The following is a 19,231-nucleotide window of genomic DNA, read 5'->3' as shown; positions in this document are numbered from 1 at the left end:
CTTGAACATCATTCAACCGTTAAATAATATAAAGTATATCTAATGCACTATAAAATTTCCAATTGACAAGGCGATTGTCATGCCAAGCTTAAATGTTCGTTGCTTGCATAGGCGATTTCCAACCATTGACCAAATGTGGGTCCCACAGTGATCCGCAGTTAGAAATCGCCCACACACGCAATTGACAACTACAAGTGTATAACATTACTTTCTAAGAGTGCTATTTAAGCAACAAAGTTTCTAGTTTACAAACTTGACATGTGCAGACGCACAGATAGTAACGAAAACAGCTTTAAACCTATGCTTATGAATTGTAACACGGTTTCTAGTTTGTCAATGCGTCTGTATCGCGGACTATTTTCATGGAGGGGAGCACAACTGCAGCCACTGGTCTTTCCGCCATGCCACCGCCTTCATCGATGATCAGTCTGAGGCCTTCAATGTAAAGTTTCCCATGATGACCGCTTACGACAACAGTTGGTTTCTCTGTCAGTTCCTATCAGGACCAAAACACCGTTGATTTCAGTTGCATTTTATTGTATGAGGTTGTCTATCATATCTCAGTTGACCGACAAAAGACAAAATCTCTATCAAGAACTAACGAACGTAAGAAATACAAAAATCATCGGACAATAAACAGCGAATGTTTCAGTAAAAAGATTGCTGATATTAAGAGGTAGAAAGCCATTACCTTTGGTATATCCCATACATTCTTCCTCCCACTCAGAGCCTCTATCTTAGGCACCCGGGTGTCTCTGGCTTTCAAAGACGCCAACTGCTGTTTGACATCTTTATCTTTCTCTAAACCAGCATGGACAGCAATCAATCTACAATGTTTGATTCCATCCGCAGTCTCTACGCAAACATCATCCTGGAAAAAAATGCACATCATCAAGACCGACTAAGTTCAGCATCTGGTCCTACAGTTCTCGACTGCTGCATTCTGCTCCACGACACACAAAAGGAATCGGAAAGTGAACCAATTGAAATTTTAAGGTTTTTTCTCACATTTTAGTATCTTACACAACGACTCTCGTGTTCATCAAAAAAAAAGATAGCAAATAGAACAGGCCTCACCTCTTCATGGACCCAAACCATATCAGCAAGAAACTTCTTGTGTTCATCGGGAACTGCCTTAACCAAATCTGCCCATAACAATCATTCTTTCAACACACAAAACTACAGAACAAAGCCACGGCATTGAATTTACAAATAAAGCACACAAACCAGTTCGATAGACAGCTGGATTGTAAATATATGACACTAAGTCACCAAATCACCGAGTACTAACAAGTTCTTTATTGACAAGACCATATTCTAAACTATTCTAATCTACGGGAAGGAGGATTCACATTTGGATGCAAGGGGCGGGAACATTGCCCCAGCAAAGTGCCCTAATCCACGTTTGCGAATACTAATAAGTCAATAACACAACAGTACATCCATAACTTAACAAACAAAGTTTAGCATTTGTCAATTGATAGTGAACAGAACTGGAATGCAAATGATTTTTAGGCCTGTTTTGGATTGCTTGTGGAAGGGTGCATTCCGACAACCAAAAGTTTTTCTGTCTACGTTTTGAGAGAAAAAAATTTGAAGCGATTCTGAGATGGAAGAGCTTTCTGGAGAGGCAGCTGCTAGGCGCTGAAGCAATTTCAAGTGCTTACTGCTTTTCCATAAGTTTGCTTTTTGACAAAAGCTTTGAGATTTTATCATAAAATCACTTCTATCAGAAGCTCTTTTGAGCAGAAGTCTTTCCAACATAAACAGTCCCAACCGACAAAACAACTTAACAATTAACAGAAACATCAATTGGCACCAAATGGATCAAATCAACAAACAGAGAATCCAATCAAACAAAACAAAACAAAAGAAACCCAAATCACCAAACAAAAAAACCATGAATCTCACACAAATCCAGAAAAACTCGAAACACATACCAGCAGAACCATGTGGGACCCCATAGGATTCAAATGTAGGCCCGGCATCATAAATTGACCCTTTGTACTCTGTCCCCTTAGCCGCATTAAACTTAGCCTTGATCTTCCCACCCCATCTCCTCCCCTGCAAGTGCATCCTCTCGTACCCATCTCCCTTAAACCACCCTTCTCTATCCTCGCTATCCGCATACTCCTTCCACCCCTCGGAAAACTCCGAACCGTCGGGAGGCGGCGGCAGGACGCTCACGAAGGCGGCGAAGGCCAGGTCGTGGTTGCCGGTGAGGAAGATGTGCTTCTGATTCGGGTACCTGGAGGGCAGGGAGACGAGAAAGTCGATGACTTTTTTGGTGTCCGGGCCGCGGTCGCAGTAATCGCCAAGGAAAATGATGAGGGCGGTGGAGAAATCTGATGGGTCGATGGCGGATTGGAGATTGGACCAGAGGTTTTGGAGCTTGGTGTGGAAGCCATGGGTGTCGCCGATGCAGCACACTATTCTTGGCTTTGCTTTTGGGTCTGACATTGAGTTTGTGTACAGATTTGTGTGGTTAGGTTGAGTCTTTGAGGCTGATGGTGGTTGCGTTGGGCGATCTGGGGAGGTTGAAATTTGTGTTTAGTGGCTGTCATTTTACTGGCGGTTTTGAAACTTTTTGGTGCGACTATTACGGTGTGATAAAATCTATTCAATACGGTCGATATTTTTATTATAAATATCGATATTGATATTTAATATCTCTAGATTTGTATATTAATATTTTAAACATAGGTTAGACGTGAATTGATAATACTATTTTGACTTGTCACCGTGGGAGATTTATTTGTTCACGACCGCATTATTCACATATCAAGTTGTAAAGTCAATAAATATGATACAAGTAACGTTATTTGTTATTGGCACAAGTTGCAGGGTTGTTTACTTTGACAGTTGTACAAGTAAGCCATAAAATAATATAATCGGATGAGTAAAAAAGATACACGTGAAGTCTAGTTGCTTGCTACAAAGAGAGCTGTATATAACGTTTCATGTGACATAGTCGTAGCTTCGTAGGGTCATATACTTTGATCGTTATACAAGTAAGTCATAAAATAATATAATCGGAAGAGTCGAAAAGATACACATAGAAGTCTAATCGCTTGCTACAAAGAAAACTATATATGTATAGTAACTTCACATGACATGTTATACAAGTAAGCCATAAAATAATATCATCTTGTCATTCAAATATGTTGATGCACAAAATCGGCGAGGACTTTGGTACAACAGAAAGTATGAAGTTTATGACCTTCGCTAGATTGCTCTGGTCATTAGTGTGGATAAGTATGTAAATGAATAGAGACAGGGAAGCAAATAACACAAGATGTACGTGGTTCACCCAGATTGGCTACGTCCACGGAGTAGAGGAGTTCTCATTAGTTGTGAAGGGTTTACACAAATACATAGGTTCAAGCTCTCTTTTAGTGAGTTCTAGTGAATAGTTTAGTACAAATGACATTAGGGATTATTGTGGGAGAATGATCCCCTTTTATAGAAGGAGTTTCTAGCTTTGTTTTGACATTGACACGTGTCGTGTTGTGATTGACCTCTGATATCGACACGTGTTGCGTTGTGATTGGCCTCTAATACCGACATGTGTCGTGTTGTGATTGGCCTTTTGGTTGGAGGAAAAGTCTTGTGGGTCATTGACGGTATGCTGTTGACTGGTGCTTAGTAGTTTCGGGATTGGTTAAGTATGGTACAAACAATGCGCCCTTAAGTTCCCTAGTGAGGGAAGCTCCTCGGTTGGGGACTTGCAAGATCCAAGCCATTGAGTAATCACGAAACTTCCAAGTACCGAAGTGTGATGTCGCCTTCACTTGCCTTCTCTGTCCTGTAAGTAGATGTGACATCTTCTCTTGGAAGTACTTTTCCTTCATCCAGGAGTGGTATCTTTGGTTGGCGTTGATGCACAAGGTAATGTATCATTTTCATTTGAAGCTTACTTGTAGTTTCGGGTTTGGTTAAGTGCGATACAAACCATATAGTAGGAGTCCCCCAAGTCTCTAAGCGAGGAGATCTGCCGAAGGAGGTGACAGACAAGGTAAACAATCAAGGTTCCAAGCAATCAGTCTCAGATCGGTAGGTTGATCTTGGGTTCCGGCTGATTGTACTCATTCTCCCTGTCTCTCATTCAGCAATAAGGATAAAGAGAAGAAACAGAGAGAAGAGATGATATGAGGTACTCTTGTTTTTGGAGAAGATGGACGAATCGGCACGTGCTTTGTTGTACTTGACTTTCCACAGATGTATTCTTGAACTAGGCTGGAGGGTTTTCTGGTTTCCTCCAAAGAAGCGAGCCGACTCCAGAATTTGAAGGTCAAAACAAGTCCGTCAAACCTGGAGTATGTTCGATCCTGATGATATGGGATACTTTTGTTGTTTGACAAAGTAGTAGGTGTGGTATGGCGAAGCTTTATTCTTTGACGACGGTGCTAGCAAAAGGCTGTTGAGGCTTCTCGATCTCTTCAATTAGAGCAATGATGCCGAGCTTGGATTTGACTTAGACTCTTTCGTTTGGATTATGCGGTTCCACATGAAAGGGCGTCGTGCTGTAGTGATCTGTTCTAGCTCGCCGTTGAACCTTCTGCTTCAATCTTTTGTATAGCAGAAATGGTGCGCAACCTTTGCATTTAAATGATCTTTCAGAGCACTACTTCTCAGTGACTCATCCATGCTTGGCAGCTTCAGTGTAAAGAGCCAATATCTTACCAACTGTTCTGAGGTATTTGCCTAAGGAATTCATGACCTTGACAATAGTTGAGGATGAGTACTCGAGAGCAATGCTAGGTAAGCGACCAGGCAAAGGTTCCGGGCAATCAGTTCTGGATTGGAAGTTTGATTTCAGGTTCTGACTGATTGCATTATTTCTCCTTGTCCTGCAGGTAAGAGCAAGGGCAAAAGAAAAGACAGGGAAAAAGCATGATATGGGATACTCTTGCTTTTAACCCTGATGATATGAGATATTCTTGCTCTGATGTGGTTGGTTGGCATGGGTATTATCGAAGGAGAAGAAAACGGAGTATTTCGAGAGGCTAGATTGAGAGTGCCATTTCGGATGTGGGGAAGGGTTGAGCATTTTTTTTGTTTGGCAGATTTGCCTGGCTGTGGAGGATGAAGGTCGACATATATAGGAATTGTCCCAACAGCGAGTGGTATTGCTGTTCCTTTACCCTTCTCGGTCAAAGCAATGTAGTGGTCGCTGCAAGGTTCACGTGTTTTAACTTTGTCAGAGCACTTTGAAAAAGTGGTCTGTGGTATCCAGAAAGCTGATGTTGCGTGTGAAAATTGTGGACAAATTTTATCCAATGAAATCCGACTTCTCGAAGTTCGGGGAGCGGTGCCTCTTCGATTTCTGAGCAGGCAATCTTGTTGGGGATATGGTTCTCGAGATTTGGAGAGCGGTGCATCTTCGATTTTTGGGCAAGCAATCTTGTTGGGATTGTTTTCTCAGATGTGAAGAAAGGTTGGGCATTTTTGCAAGTCTGCTTTGCCACGGAGCACAGAGGTTGACACACATAAGGATTTTCCAATAATTAAGCAGTGATGCTATTCCTTTATCCTTGTGGGTAATAGTAGGGTAACTAGGCCTTCAACATTTACCTGTCTTAACTTTGTCAGAGTTCTTTGGCAAAGTTGTCCTTGGTATCCGAGGAACTGATGTCACGTGTGGAGATTGCTAATAAATTTTAACCCAGGAAATCCGCTTCTCGAAATTTGGAGAGTGGTGCCTCTTCGATTTTTGAACAAGCAGCCCTATTGAAGATCTGGCTCTTTCTTTTATAGGAGCACCAATTAAGTTCAAGGAGTCCGTTCTGAAAGTTATTGCTTGTAGGAATTTTTCCCTTATCTTCGTACTTCTGAGACTTACTGTACTTCATTTTTTTCTTCATCTTTTCTGAGAATGTCTGGCCCCTCTGACCGTCGTTTGGACTTGAATGTTGTAGAAGAGGTAGCCATGTCTCCTCAAGATAACATATGGCGCTCATCCTTCTTATCTCCTACTGGTCCTCTTACTATTGGGGACTTTGTGATGAAGAATGATATGATCGCTGCGGTGGTGGCCAAAAATCTTCTTACTCCCAAAGACAACAGACTACTTTCCAAACGGTCTGATAAGTTGGCTGTTAAGGATTCTCTGGCTTTCAATGTTCAATGTGCAGGTTCTGTGTCTAATATGGCCCAACGCCTATTTGCTCGAACCCGCCAAGTTGAATCGTTGTCGGCTAAAGTGATAAGTCTCAAACAGGAGATCAGAGGGCTTAAGCACGAGAATAGACAGTTGCACATGCTCGCACATAGCTATGCTACAACTATAAAGAGAAAGCTTGACCAGTTACAGGAATCCGAGGGTCAGATTTTAAATGATCATCAGAGGTTTGTGAGTTTGTTCGAAAGACATTTATTGCCTTCGTCCTCTGGGGCTGTACCACATACTGAAGCTCCAAATGATCAACCTCTGGTGCCTCATCTTTCTGGGGTTCTGCCCAGTACTGAGGCTCCAAATAATCACCCTCCGATGCCTCATATTTCTGGGGCTTTGCCGAGTGTTGAGACTTCTCCTGAGCAGCCTTTGTGAAGGCGCCCTCCTGTTTGTTTGTTTTGATTCATGTGTATGCACGTATTTGTAATTTATTGAAGATATCAATAAATAAGCTTTACTTCATTCAACGTGTTGTGTTAAATACACTAAGGTATCTTTCACTAAGTTCTTTGAATTTTTTATTTTGTTGAAGTTTGCATGTTGAAACTTCATGGGTGGACCCTGTGGGTTGAAGTAGTGCTCCCTTAATTTCTTGAGTGAGGAAAACTTCTCGGTTGGGGACTTGAAAAATCCAAGGCACTGAGTAGTCGTGAAATTTCTGAGTACCAAGGTGTAGTGGTATATGATAGGAGTCCCCCAAGTCTCCGGTCGAGGGAGTTGACGAGGGAGGTGTCTTGCTAGTAGGCAATTTTCCAAACAAAACTTCACCATTTTCCTTTCTAAGTGGTTGCCCAAAACTCCTTATTCATATATATTTGGTATGAAAGTTGTTAGGCCTAAAGAAGGGGAGGTCTAGGCTCATTTATTTTTTGAATTTTTGAATTTTTTTGAATTTAATTTAATTTAATTTAATTTTTTATTTTTTAATGGGTGAAGCTTTGATGTTGAAGTTTTGTAGGTGAAGCTTTGGTGTTGAAGCTTTTGTGTTGAAGCTGCTTTGTAGATGAAGCTTTGGTGTTGAAGCTTTTGTGTTGAGGCTTTGTAGGTGAAGCTTTTGTGTTGAGGCTTTGTAGGTGAAGTTTTTGTGTTGAAACTTTTGTGTTGAAGCTTTGGTGTTGAAGCTTTGTAGTTAAGAGTTGAACCTTTGTAGGTGAAGTTTTGGTGTTGAAGCTTTTGTGTTAAAGCTTTGTAGTTGAGAGTTGAACCTTTGTAGGTGAAACTTTGGTATTGAAGTTTTTGTGTTGAAGCTTTGTAGTTGAAGTTTTGTAGGTGAAGTTTTGGTGTTGAAGCTTTTGTGTTGAAGCTTTGTAGGTGAAGCTTTGTAGTTGAGAGTTGAACCTTTGTAGTGAAACTTTGGTGTTGAAGCTTTTGTGTTGAAGCTTTGAAGTTGAGAGTTGAACTTTTGTAGGTGAAACTTTGGTGTTGAAGCTTTTGTGTTGAAGCTTTGTAGTTGAGAGTTGAACCTTTGTAGTGAAACTTTGGTGTTGAAGCTTTTGTGTTGAAGCTTTGTTGGGCAACATAAATTGATTTTGCTTCACACTATCTTGATCAAGAGTGTGTGAAGCTTTTGAGAATTGTAGTTGCTCTCCATTGATGAAGCTTTGTTTGATGTTTAAACTTTTTAAGTGAAACTTTTGTGTTGAAGCTTTGTTGGGCACCATAAATTGATTTTGCTTCACACTATCTTGATCAAGAGTGTGTGAAGCTTTTGAGAATTGTAGTTGCCCTTCACTTGTTGAAGCTTTTGTTGGCACCATAAGTTGGTTTTGTTTCACACTATCTTGATTAAGAGTGTGTGAGGCTTTTGACATTTGTTGTTGCCCTTCACTTGTTGAAGCTTTTGTTGGCACCATAAGTTGGTTTTGCTTCACACTATCTTGATCAAGAGTGTGTGAGGCTTTTGACATTTGTTGTTGCCCTTCTCTTGTTGAAGCTTTTGTTGGCAACATAAATTTATTTTGCTTCACACTATCTTGATCAAGAGTGTGAAGCTTTAGAGAATTGTAGTTGTCTTCCATTGATGAAGTTGTTTCGTTCTTTTTTTTTTTTTTTTTTTTTTTTTTTGGAGAATGGAGGGAACAGAAAATTTGAAGTTTGAAATTCCCTAGCTTGTGGAGGTTTGAAGACTTTCCATGTGGGACTTTCTCATGGTTTGAATTTGAATTTTGAATTTGAATTTTGAATTTGTTTGGTCTTGTTGAACTTATATAAGAAGGATAAGTCTTCACTCTTGAACTTGTCTTCATTTGCTTATTTTGTAGTAATTTTGGAAAATAGAGTGTTCTCTAGTTGAGAGGGATTCCGGCATTGCTTTGCATCATCTTCAGGTTGGTAATCTTCTCCACTCGATCGCATGTTTTCATTCTGGTTGAATTGTTTAAGTGTTCATGTATTTGTTTAAGAACATAATGAACTGGTTTAGCCTTTTCTTCATGCCCTAGGAACTTCCTTATGTTTCAATCTTTCATGTAGTGATAGAGTTTGTTTCTGTTTGTTGTAGATGTCAGAGTTTGGAAGTCCTAGTGATGAGGGCTCCCCTAGCTCTAGCTCTAGGTTTGAGCTTGCAATGTTGGAGTCTTCAGGGCCTTTGTTGGAGTCTTGTACCAAAAAAACGTTGGATGATTTTCGCAATTGTCAAACTTTAGCCAATATTGGTTCTTCCTCCTTCATGTCAGTGGGTGAGGGGGATGTTTTTGACGCCATACCCATATTTCGCTCTGAGTTCACAGCGGACCTTTTAGAGAAAAACTTGTTAGATAGCGAAAGGCAGCTTGAAGCTCTAAGGCAGTCATGTAGTATCCCCCGCAGTGTAGGAATGCGTTTGGTACATCATGAAGAATTGCCCTCTGAACCGCCCAAGGGTCATGTCATGTTCTATACTCAAATATTATTGACCTTAAGGGTGAAATTGCCTTTTCACCCTTGGTTGCAACGGATGCTATCTTTCATTGGATATGCGCCTGGGCAACTCAATCCTGGTTTTTGGGATACCTTGATTGGGTTTTATATTATTTGGATGGAATGTGGGTTAGGTGAGCCTTCCTTCCATCAGTGGCGCTACTGCTATAAGATGCGCCCAATGAAAGCATGCCCAGGATATGCCGAGTGTGCATGTCGGAGTGAGAGAGAACGTATTGTCTTTGGTAAGAAAAATGCGTACTGCACTTGGAAAAATCGTTGGTGCTTTCTTTATGATGATTGGGAGCATGTTAGGGGTGTCACGCCTGAGCGACGTGTTCTTACTCACTTCCAGACTGTAGGTTGTAATGTATCCATTGTTCGCATTGTTTGCTATTTATTGTAGTTTCTTCTTGTGTCCAACATTTTCCTTCATGCAGTAACTCGAGGCAACATCAAATTGTCTGGACGGGAATTGGCTGATGTAGAGAAGGTGTTAAGGGTGCCTAAGGAAGATAGACATTTGGGCAAGCTACGACCTTTGTTTCGAAAGTACGGTTTCCAACCCCTAATGTCGGAGTGCTAGAGACGAGCAAGTAAGTTGTATCCTTCGTTTCACCCTCTCCTTCTTTTACAAAGTTGCATTCTTTACTTTGATTTTTCTTGTTCAGTGGAGAAAGTGAGCAAGAAAGGAGGGACTAGCACCAAGAAAGGGAAAACACCCATGTTAGTTCCCGTAAATGACATTTTATTTCACAAGGGAGTTCATAAACACCGGGTGAGGCCAGCCCCTAGACCTAAGTCGCAAGAGGAGGTCCTCAAGATTACTGCCTCAAAAAGAGCTGAAGCTGAGGCTATCGGGTGTGCTGCTGCCATAGTTGCAGGGGAGGAGAGATGACTGTTGCCTCATTTTCCTACCATCGAGCCCATCTTTCCTCCAACCATGAAGTCCACTAACCAAGAAGGTGACCCTAGCTCCAGCCGTAAGAGGAAGTATAAGGAAGAGGTTGGCAGCATCCATTGGAAAGATTTGAAGGTTGCCATGCAGCCAAGTAGTTTTAGGTATGTCAATAATTGCTTGGCAGGATGTTGATCCACTGTTGACGAGCTTGGCGAGCCGCTAAATGAGAATGAATCAGAGCGTGACCGGATCATGAGGCTATATTCTTATGTAAGTGTTATTCTGTCATTTCTTTATTTTCTTCCATCTTTTTCCTTGTAGTGACGATCATCTTGTCATGTAGGTCATGACTGAGTACGACGACAGATTACGAGAGGTCGAGCGGTACAAGGCAAAGTTTAAAGAGAATAACTAGCTTGTGAATGATGCTAGAAAAACGAGCAAAGCTTTGGCTGAGGCCATCCACCTCAAAGATTAACACTTTGAGAGTTTGAAAAGGCGAAATGGTGAGAACGTGAGGCTCAAGAAACAACTGGAGGGGACTAAGAAACAGTTTGAGACTACTATCCTCGAAGTTTCCAAGGTGAAAAGGGAGTTGGATAGTGCATTGGTTGAAGTTTCTGAGCTAAAGAGGAGTATCCCAACTGAGAGGGACGCTGCCGTGTGATAGGAGCATATTCATGCGACTTAAATGGCTTGTTCTCGTGCATTTACGTTATGTTTCTTTAGTTATTTTAGTCCTTTATGCTTCTTTTGTGTGTTTTCAGGTTTTAAGGGCAAGGTATGCAAAAGGATGCCTTTTGGAGCTTTTTGGAGCAAATTAGAGATTGGAATGGATATCATATGCTTGGAGCCAAGAGGATGGACGAAATTAAAGACTTGAAGTAGGAAAGTTAAATCCTAAAAGACCTCATGTTTGAGCATCATTGAAGACTCCTACGCATTTTAGAACACAAAAACAACATTCCTTGCAACCTTAGGACATTGTCGTGTGTTTCCTTGTGTCTCCCTTCCTTGCCATGCAAGGAAGGGCTTTGTTCCCTATTTTAAAACACTTAAACACTTCCTTAATCATTCATTCCATTCAACCATTGCAGAAAATCCACTTCCTTTGCCGTGCATATCAATGCATTTCATTCATTCCACATGCATTTCAATTCACATGCATTCATCATCATTACCCCTTTAATCCACATGCTCTCCCATTTCAGATTACATTACCATTCACCACAGAAAAACACCATCATTGCCGTGCCTAATTCCATGCATTTCATCCAATTTCATCCACATGCACACAAACAAAGTTCCTTGCCGTGCACATGCATCCCCTTCCATTTTCTGCTTGCATTTCCAGCTTTGCACATGCATATATTCCTCCCCCTAGCTGTCATTCCCATACACACACCATCACACAATCCAACCCGTGGCTTTCACATTGAATTCCACCAGAAAACTCAATGCCGTGGCCTTCACACACCATTCCAGCACATACACACACCTTGCCACATGCAATTCCAGCTTTCACATGCTTTCCTAGCTGTTTTTCCATCATTTCCAACCCACATGCATCCTTTAATCATTCAAACATGCAGCCACATTCCCTCCTAGTTGTCATGTTCCCCCCATTTCACCTATAAATAAGCATCCATTGCATTCATTCTCAGGGACTCATTCACACACTCTTCCATTTCAGAAATTCATCCATTGTACATACCACAAACACTTCCCCCCTTTGTGCCGTGAGTTTCCCTTATAATCCAAACACCATCCTTCTATTTCCACCACTTCCCAAACCATTCACACCATCAAACTATCCTTAGACCTTGTGCTACAACGAAGAGGAAGATAAGAGGGCCTAAACGTTCATACAATTCATGTTTGAGTTGTTGGAATGTTTAGGTGTTTCTTTGATTTCAATGTTTAAATTCAATTCTCTTTGTTTTGTATGTTTGAGGAATGGAAGAAAAGAGTGCTTAAACGTTCATACAATTCAAGTTTGAGTTGTTGGAATGTTTAGGTGTTTCTTTGATTTCAATGTTATGAAGAACATGAAGTGTAACTAATCTCTCTCTAGGGATTCGATGTAGCCTTGCAAGATTGCCATGTAGTTAATTCAGAATTCTCATTTAGTCTATCTATTTCTTGTTTCATTCTCCGATTTAATTGTGACTTTGTGTGTTGATTTTAATGCTTGATCATCATTTGAATTAACCACAGGTTGTTTAGCCAAGATTAAAGCACACATCATGCATAATCTTGGTGGATATGTGAATGAATGAAGGGAATGTTTTGCAAACATCCTGCCGAGTGTTCCCTTTGGTTTTATGAAAGTTTCTTGTGCACTACATATTCTTGATTAGGAACCAAAGTTGCACATCACAATTAGGTTCATGATTAGAGATATTTGATCAAATCCACACATCATATGGTTGATCATATCCAAGTGAAACAAACTCAAGAAATAGGTAGATGACTGAGTATAAACTGATTTAACAAACATGGACTTGGTTTAGCAATGGTGAAATCGAATCCCTAGCTTCATCTCCATTGATACTATCCCATTTTATTAGTTGTTGATTCATTTATTTGTGTTTACTTTATTTTCTTATGCTTTCAAGTTACAACAACCAATCTGCCTATATTGATTAGTATTATTTCTCTAGTAAGAGTTCTTGCAAAACAAGTGATTATATAGGTCCAATTAGTCCCTGTGGATTCGACACCCTTACTTGTGCCATTATACTAAACATATTCTAGCATTAGGAAGGAAAGACAACAACACCGTGCAGGAATTCTTAGGTTCCCAGGCCTTTCAAGATGCTTTTAAACCTCACTGCATCCGGGCGGCTAATTTTGAGAAAAGGAAATGGATGGTCGTCCTTGAGTGTTACGATAATGGAAGCATTATCCAAAAGTACCGTGATGAGATGGATGAGTACAGACAAAGAGGTGAAGCATTCGTCATCGCAGTTGATCCTAGTAGCGAGGATGACTCTGATAATAAGGCTAGTGTCGGTGAGCAGTCTCAGGAGAGTGAGGATGGTTCTGGAGATACCGAGGATGGTGGCGATGGCGATGCGGTTGAAACGCAGAGTTATATTGTCAGGGGTTCGACCTCAGATGAGGATGACTCATAGTGCCTTTTTTTTCTACATGTATTTTGAATGTACTAGTTTGTTGTTTGTGTGGCATGTGCCATGTGCTCTGGATGTACTAGTTTATTGTTTGTCTGGCATGTGCCATGTTATAAGGCTGAGGGTTTTTTGTTTGTGTATGTTTGCAACCTTGTACTGTGCGCTTTGATGTTATTTGCCAAGTATTTGTACTATCATTGATGAATGTTTGGTTATGTTTGAATAGATCCCTTGTTTGGATATAAGTCATGTTGACATATATATAGACTTTATTTCATGTTGCAAGCATTCGTGTTGAAGCTTCAAACCTGAGCGTTTCAGTGATAGGGATGTAAGGGAGTTAAGACCAAGTTGCCTAAATCACCTATTTATTGAATTGATGCCAAATGGCCTTCATTACATAGGATGCCGAATGGCCGTAGCTTAACGCTTGTACAGTGTGAGTCTACTTGTAATAGTACTTCAAGTGATCAGCGTTCCATGGATGGCCAAGGGTCTTGCCATCGGAGCTCCTCAGCTTGTAGGAACCAGGGCGACTGATGCCAATAACTTCAAACGGTCCATCCCAATTTGGGCTAAGCGTGCCTTCACTCGAGACTCTGTCGCAGAGTAGTCTTTTCTTTAATACCCAGTCCCCTACTTTGAAAGAGCGAGGTTTGACTCTTGAGTCATAGTAGTTGGAGATGCGCTGCTTGTAGGCGACATTCCTCAAGTGAGCTTGGTTTTTGTGTTCCTCGACTAGATCCAAGTTGAGGGTGAGTTGTTTGTCATTTTCACTTTACATGTAGTTCTAGACTCGGAACATTGCTTGCTCAAGCTTAACTGGGACAACAACCTCTGTACCAAAGGCAAGTGAGAATGGAATTTCTCCTGTTGAAGTCCGATCTGAAGTGCGGTATGACCAAAGAACTTGGGGTACAAATTCTGGCCAACAACCTTTAGCCTTGTCCAAGTTGGTTTTCAAAGTGCGCTTGATTATTTTGTTGATGGCCTCAACTTGTCCGTTAGACTGGGGATGAGCTGGGGAGGCAAAACATAAGTTGATGTTGAACTTAGAACAGAACATCCTGAACTTCTTGTTGTCGAACCGTTGCCCATTGTCCGTGGTTATCGCATTAGGAATGCCAAATCTGCAAAGGATGTTCTTCCATACGAAGTTTTCTATTTTTGCCTCAGTAATGGTTGCCAAGGGTTCTACTTCGGCCCACTTTGTGAAGTAGTCAACTGCAACGATTGCATAGCGAACCTTGCCCTTTCCCGCAGGCATTGGGCCGATCAAATCAAGTCCCCATTGGGCGAAGGGCCAAGGGCTGATCATAGGAGTAAGAGGTTCGGGAGGGGAGTGATGAATAGTTGCGTAGCGTTGACACTTATCATATGAGTGGGATATTCTGATGGCATCTTGGTGGAGTGTTGGCCAGTAATATCCTTGACAAAAAGCCTTGTGTACTAGGGATCGAGATCCAGCATGATCTCCGCAGACTCCTTCATGTATTTCTCGAAGGACAATTTCCGCTTCAGCAGGTGTGAGGCACCGTAAGTACGATGGGTTAAAACCTCGCTTGTAGAGTTGGTCATTAATGATCAGGTAGCGGGTAGACTTGTATCGAATCTGTTTAGCTTGGACTTTATCATTTGGGAGAGTGCCATGAACAAGGAATTTATAAATTGGGGTGATCCAGCTATCCCCCTGTTGCAAGTTGCACACTTCTGTGACTATGGTGCTTGGTGTTGCCAACAATTCGACATGAATTTTTCTCCCAATCTTGTTTTCCACTGCTGAGGCGAGGCGAGCCAAAGCGTTTGCATGACTGTTTGCCGCTCGAGGGACTTGGGTGATCTGGTAGTGGAAATGCTTGAGCAAAAGCTGCATTTGCGCAAGATACGCTGCCATGAAGTTATCCTTAGCATCAAAGTTGTTCGTGACCTGGTTAACCACCAATTGGGAGTCACTGAAGATATTAATTTGTTTAACTCCAAGGTGTTTGGCCAAACGTAAGCCTGCTAAAAGGGTCTCATACTCGGCTTCAATTTTTGACGCCTTGAATTTGAAGCGAAGAGCATACTCCATTGCCACTTTGTCGGGGGTAGTCAAGACTAGTCCTGCTCCACAACCCTGTTGGTTGGATGAGCCATCAACATATAGAGTCCATACTGGGAGTGTTGGTTTTACCTTCCGGGTTTCCAGGGGTGATGAAGCCGCTACCTCAGGTGTAGGAGAAATGTCAACGGGATAAGTGAATTCGGCAATGAAATCTGCAACTGGTTGGCCCTTTTCAGCTAGCTTTGGGTGGTAGGAGATGTCAAACTCTCCCAGTGCTATGGCCCATTTGATCATTCGCCCCGAAGTGTCAGGACTCTGAAGTATTTGTCGAAGGGGGTGATTGGTAAGCACGATGATGAAGTGTGCTTGGAAGTAGGGGCGAAGTTTCCGAGCAGACATGACTAATGCTAGAGCTAATTTCTCAATGTTGGAGTATCGTGTCTCCGCATCTTGTAGAGCCTTGCTAGCGTAGTAGACAGGTCGTTCGATACTACCATCCCTACGAATGAGAACTGAAACTAACTGCTGAAGCTGAGACAGATAGATAGACAATTAGGGTGTTGCCAACTTCAGGTTTGGAAAGCAGAGGGGCTTTACTCATGTACTCCTTGAGGTTCTTAAATGCTTCGACACATTCATCGGTCCACGTAATGTACTTCTTACTTCCATTAAGTGCTTTGAAAAAATGAGCGCATTTGTCTGTGGCCTTAGAGATGAACCTGGTCAAGGCTGCCACCTTGCCAGTAAAGCTCTGGATGTCTTTTGAGGTTACTGGTTCTTTCATGTCCATGATTGCTTTGATCTTCTCAGGGTTAGCTTCAATGCCTCGTTGGCTAATCATGAAGCCCAAGAATTTTCCAGAGCCTACACCGAAAGCGCATTTGTTGGGGTTCAACCTCATTCGATACTTCTTCAGGATGGAGAAGGTTTCAGACAAGTTGGCAATATGTTGGTCAGCATGTTTGCTTTTGACTAACATATCATCAGCATAAACTTCCATGCTTTTTCCAATCTGTTCAACGAACATTGAATTGACTAATCTTTGATAAGTCGCCCCTGTATTCTTTAGGCCGAATGACATGACTTTATAGCAATATAATCCTTTATCAATAGTGAATGTCGTGTGTTCTTGGTCCAAAAGGTTCATGAGGATTTGATTGTACCCTGAGTAAGCATCCATGAAGCTCAAGAGTTCACACCCTGCTGTAAAGTCTACAAGTCTATCAATGAGAGGAAAGGGAAAGCTATCCTTCGGGCATCCTTTGTTTAAGTCGGTGTAGTCGACACACTTTCTCCACAAGATCTTTTGAAGCAAGAGACTTTCCTTGGTCGGATTTTTCTTAACAAGGACCACATTTGCTACCCACGTTGGATAATTGACTTCACGGATGAAATCTATGCTTTTGAGTTTTTCAACTTCTGCCTTCATTGCTTCATATCGTTCAGCATCATAAGATCTTCGCTTCTGTCTCACCGGCTTGGTCTTGGGATCAATACTCAAGCGATGACAGATGATATCGGGAGAGATGCCTGGCATGTCCTCGTATGACCAGGCGAAGACTTCAGTGTTCTCTTGCAAAAAAGAGATCAATGCCAACCGAATGGGTGGTGACAAAGTGGTGCCAATCTTCACTATACGATCTGGATAATCTTTTGAGATAGAGACCTTCTCCAATTCTTCAGAAAGTTGTGCTTGTTGGGTGAAAGAGTCATCTTGAGGATCGTTGGGTTGATTGTTACCATCGTGAATATTCAAGTTGGCTTTGTCCGAGCTGGTTTTGATAACTTGGTCATGTATAGAAAATGTTTCTTTGGGTACATGCAAGTGTTGTTGCTTGACTGAAGTGTTATAACATGATCGTGCACTAAGTTGATATCCTCTGATGTAACCATTGCCATAGGGGTTGGAAATTTCATCAACACCATATGCGTGGATACCATGGCCTTGAGATCATTAATGTCTGTGCGCCCAAATATGACATTGTATGCCGTTGGGCAGTCAACCACCAAGAAGTTAGTGGTGATGGTGGCTGTGTATGGGCCTGTACCGATGGTGAAGGGTAAATGTACGCTCCCTAAAGGTTGCACGACATCACCAGAGAAGCTTATCAAAGGAGAAACCGAGTGATCGAGCAAGTGTTCAGCTACATTAAGTGTTTTGAAAGCTTCAGCAAACATGATATTGACCGACGCCCCCGTGTCTACCAAGATTCGTCGTACATCAAAGTTGGCTATGTGAGCCTCCACAATTAGTGTGTCGTTGTGAGGATAGATGATACCTCTGTCTTTCTCAGGGTAGAAACATATTGGATCCTAGTTAGGCTTTTGATACTTGCCTGACTTGATGTCTTCCACGTGAAACACTTGGTGGCGAGGCTTCAACGTTCGTTCATTGTTTTTCATGGCCCTGTTGGAAGATTCAGATATGGGTGTGCCACCGCTTATGGAATATATCACATTCACTTGGCGTTGGTTGCGGTTATCCCTTGGAGGGTGAAGAAGGAACTGGTCAATTTTTCCTTCACGTGCCAAAGCTTCAATATGATCACGGAGGGTGATACATTTCTCGCCGTCATGGCCATTATACTCGTGGTAACCACAAAACATGCATGTGTTCTTCGTGGACTTGAAATCTGGCTCCCTCGGCCTTGGCTTTGGTATCAAGTGAGCTATACTAGGGTAAATGGCCGTGCATGTGGCGTTCAAAGGTGTGTATGTCTCATACCTCGGGGTAGAACCATTCTTGAAACGTGTTTGGCCCACTGCATTGACCGCCTGGGGGCGGGTATTATCGTGGTGATACCTTTGGTTATCGCGATAGTGCCTTTTACTCTTTTTATTAAAATGAGACTAGTGAGGATGGAAGTCTTTCCTCTTGTCTTGAGAATGATATGCCTATTGACTTGGCGATGTATTAGGTAGGGCAAAGGGAAGTGTCGCTGCTGTTTGGAAGGTTGAGGTCTTCTCATTTGGTTGGATTTGGCTTCCACTCCCCATTTGCTGATAAATGATGGCTGTAGAGGGTTTTCCTTGATATGTCCTTGCCTCGGCGGAGGCATGGTTATAAGCCTGTGCTATTACCTCAGAGTAAGTCTTCCAAGTGTTAGCATTGATCATGTACTTGAAGAAACAGTCGCGTAGGCTTGCCGTGAAGGCTTTAAGGGCGGTCTTGTCATCTGCCTCAACGCAGCGAGAATACTCATGGCTGAAGCGGCCGGCATACTTTCGTAGTGACTCATCTGGTTTCTGGCGAATGGTTTACAAGTCATCTACGGAACGCAAACGATCTGCCTGGGAGATGTGTTGAGAGACAAATAGTTTCCTCAGTTCCTCAAATGAGTCTACTGTCTCAGGTGGAAGACGACAATACCAATTCAGAGCTCCGCCAGAGAGGGTAAAAGGGAAGAGAAGACATCGTTCTACTGTTTCAGGTGGAAGACGACAATACCAATTCAAAGTTCCGCCAAAGAGGGTAAAGGGGAAGAGAAGACATCGTTCTTCGTCAGTGTGCATCTGGTATGCCATGGTGGACTCAAAGAGGTTAAGGTGTTCAATCGGGTCCTCCCTTCCAGTGTAGAGTTGTAAGCCAAGCTTCTGCTTTGTCTTTGCTTGGAGGGGGGGTGTCGAGGATCCTCCTTGTAAGAGGGCCAGGCCTAGGTTGGTTCTAGTCAGGTATTTCGGCCTGACGTTCGGCCTTCAACTTGTTTACTTCCTCAAGGAGTTGTAGGACAAAGGGGTCCTAAGTGGAGTCACGTACTGCTGGATCCTTCTTCCGTAAGTCTCCATCTCCTCTTGGAAGTAGGAAAGCTTGGTCAAAGGCATGAGATTTTTCTTTGGACTCACCGTACTGACTTCCAGGATGAGCCTGTCGAAACGCCCCCGAATCCCCCGTACCTTCATATTCCTCTAGGACATGTCGCTCATTCCCTAGATTGGCAATTGGCTTAGGGCATGGGAGATGACCGAACCTTTCAGAAACCCTTGGATCATTGACTTTCGAGCTTATATGGATGGGGTTCTCTCGATGTTGCCTCAAGAAGTCCCGACAGTCGCGATAAACGGCTTTTAATCCTTCCACT

At 42.2% G+C, this 19,231-nt stretch overlaps 3 protein-coding genes across 3 annotated transcripts; 1 reads left to right on the top strand and 2 right to left on the bottom strand.

Moving 5' to 3' along the window:
• Positions 1–36: 36 nt before the first annotated feature.
• Positions 37–2,603, bottom strand: LOC137745741 (tyrosine-protein phosphatase RLPH2). The gene is made up of 4 exons (XM_068485744.2): positions 1,941–2,603; positions 1,078–1,145; positions 692–871; positions 37–496 (listed from the first exon to the last, which is right to left on the bottom strand). The coding sequence occupies exons 1-4, from the start codon at positions 2,458–2,460 to the stop codon at positions 326–328; spliced, it is 939 nt and encodes a 312-aa protein (XP_068341845.2). The 5' UTR covers positions 2,461–2,603; the 3' UTR covers positions 37–325.
• A 3,272-nt stretch (positions 2,604–5,875) lies between these two features.
• Positions 5,876–6,941, top strand: LOC148692562 (uncharacterized). The gene has a single exon (XM_088681977.1). The coding sequence runs from the start codon at positions 5,876–5,878 to the stop codon at positions 6,548–6,550; it is 675 nt and encodes a 224-aa protein (XP_088538103.1). The 3' UTR covers positions 6,551–6,941.
• Positions 6,942–10,280: 3,339 nt separating this feature from the next.
• LOC148692561 (uncharacterized) lies at positions 10,281–16,585 on the bottom strand. Its single transcript, XM_088680993.1, has 3 exons — positions 13,189–16,585; positions 12,757–13,143; positions 10,281–10,630 (listed from the first exon to the last, which is right to left on the bottom strand). The coding sequence occupies exon 1, from the start codon at positions 15,549–15,551 to the stop codon at positions 13,899–13,901; it is 1,653 nt and encodes a 550-aa protein (XP_088537119.1). The 5' UTR covers positions 15,552–16,585; the 3' UTR covers positions 10,281–10,630; positions 12,757–13,143; positions 13,189–13,898.
• Between the last annotated feature and the right edge of the window lie 2,646 nt (positions 16,586–19,231).

This window comes from Pyrus communis, chromosome 12, assembly GCF_041283825.1.
Source record: "Pyrus communis isolate YQ-2024b chromosome 12, ASM4128382v1, whole genome shotgun sequence".
In the NCBI taxonomy this organism is placed as follows: domain Eukaryota; kingdom Viridiplantae; phylum Streptophyta; class Magnoliopsida; order Rosales; family Rosaceae; genus Pyrus; species Pyrus communis.
The sequence above is the reverse complement of the archived record's forward strand: the minus strand, read 5'-3'. Positions and strand labels throughout refer to the sequence as shown.

What these genes read in the sequence shown, in the direction of transcription:
- LOC137745741 (XM_068485744.2), bottom strand. Translation starts at nt 2,460, where the DNA reads ATGTCAGACCCAAAAGCAAAGCCAAGAATAGTGTGCTGCATCGGCGAC. An exon ending in GGTCCCACATGGTTCTGCTG is followed by an intron (nt 1,146 to 1,940) that starts GTATGTGTTTCG and finishes TGTTATGGGCAG; the next exon opens with ATTTGGTTAAGGCAGTTCCC. An exon ending in TGGTTTGGGTCCATGAAGAG is followed by an intron (nt 872 to 1,077) that starts GTGAGGCCTGTT and finishes ATTTTTTTCCAG; the next exon opens with GATGATGTTTGCGTAGAGAC.
- LOC148692562 (XM_088681977.1), top strand. Translation starts at nt 5,876, where the DNA reads ATGTCTGGCCCCTCTGACCGTCGTTTGGACTTGAATGTTGTAGAAGAG.
- LOC148692561 (XM_088680993.1), bottom strand. Translation starts at nt 15,551, where the DNA reads ATGTCTGCTCGGAAACTTCGCCCCTACTTCCAAGCACACTTCATCATC.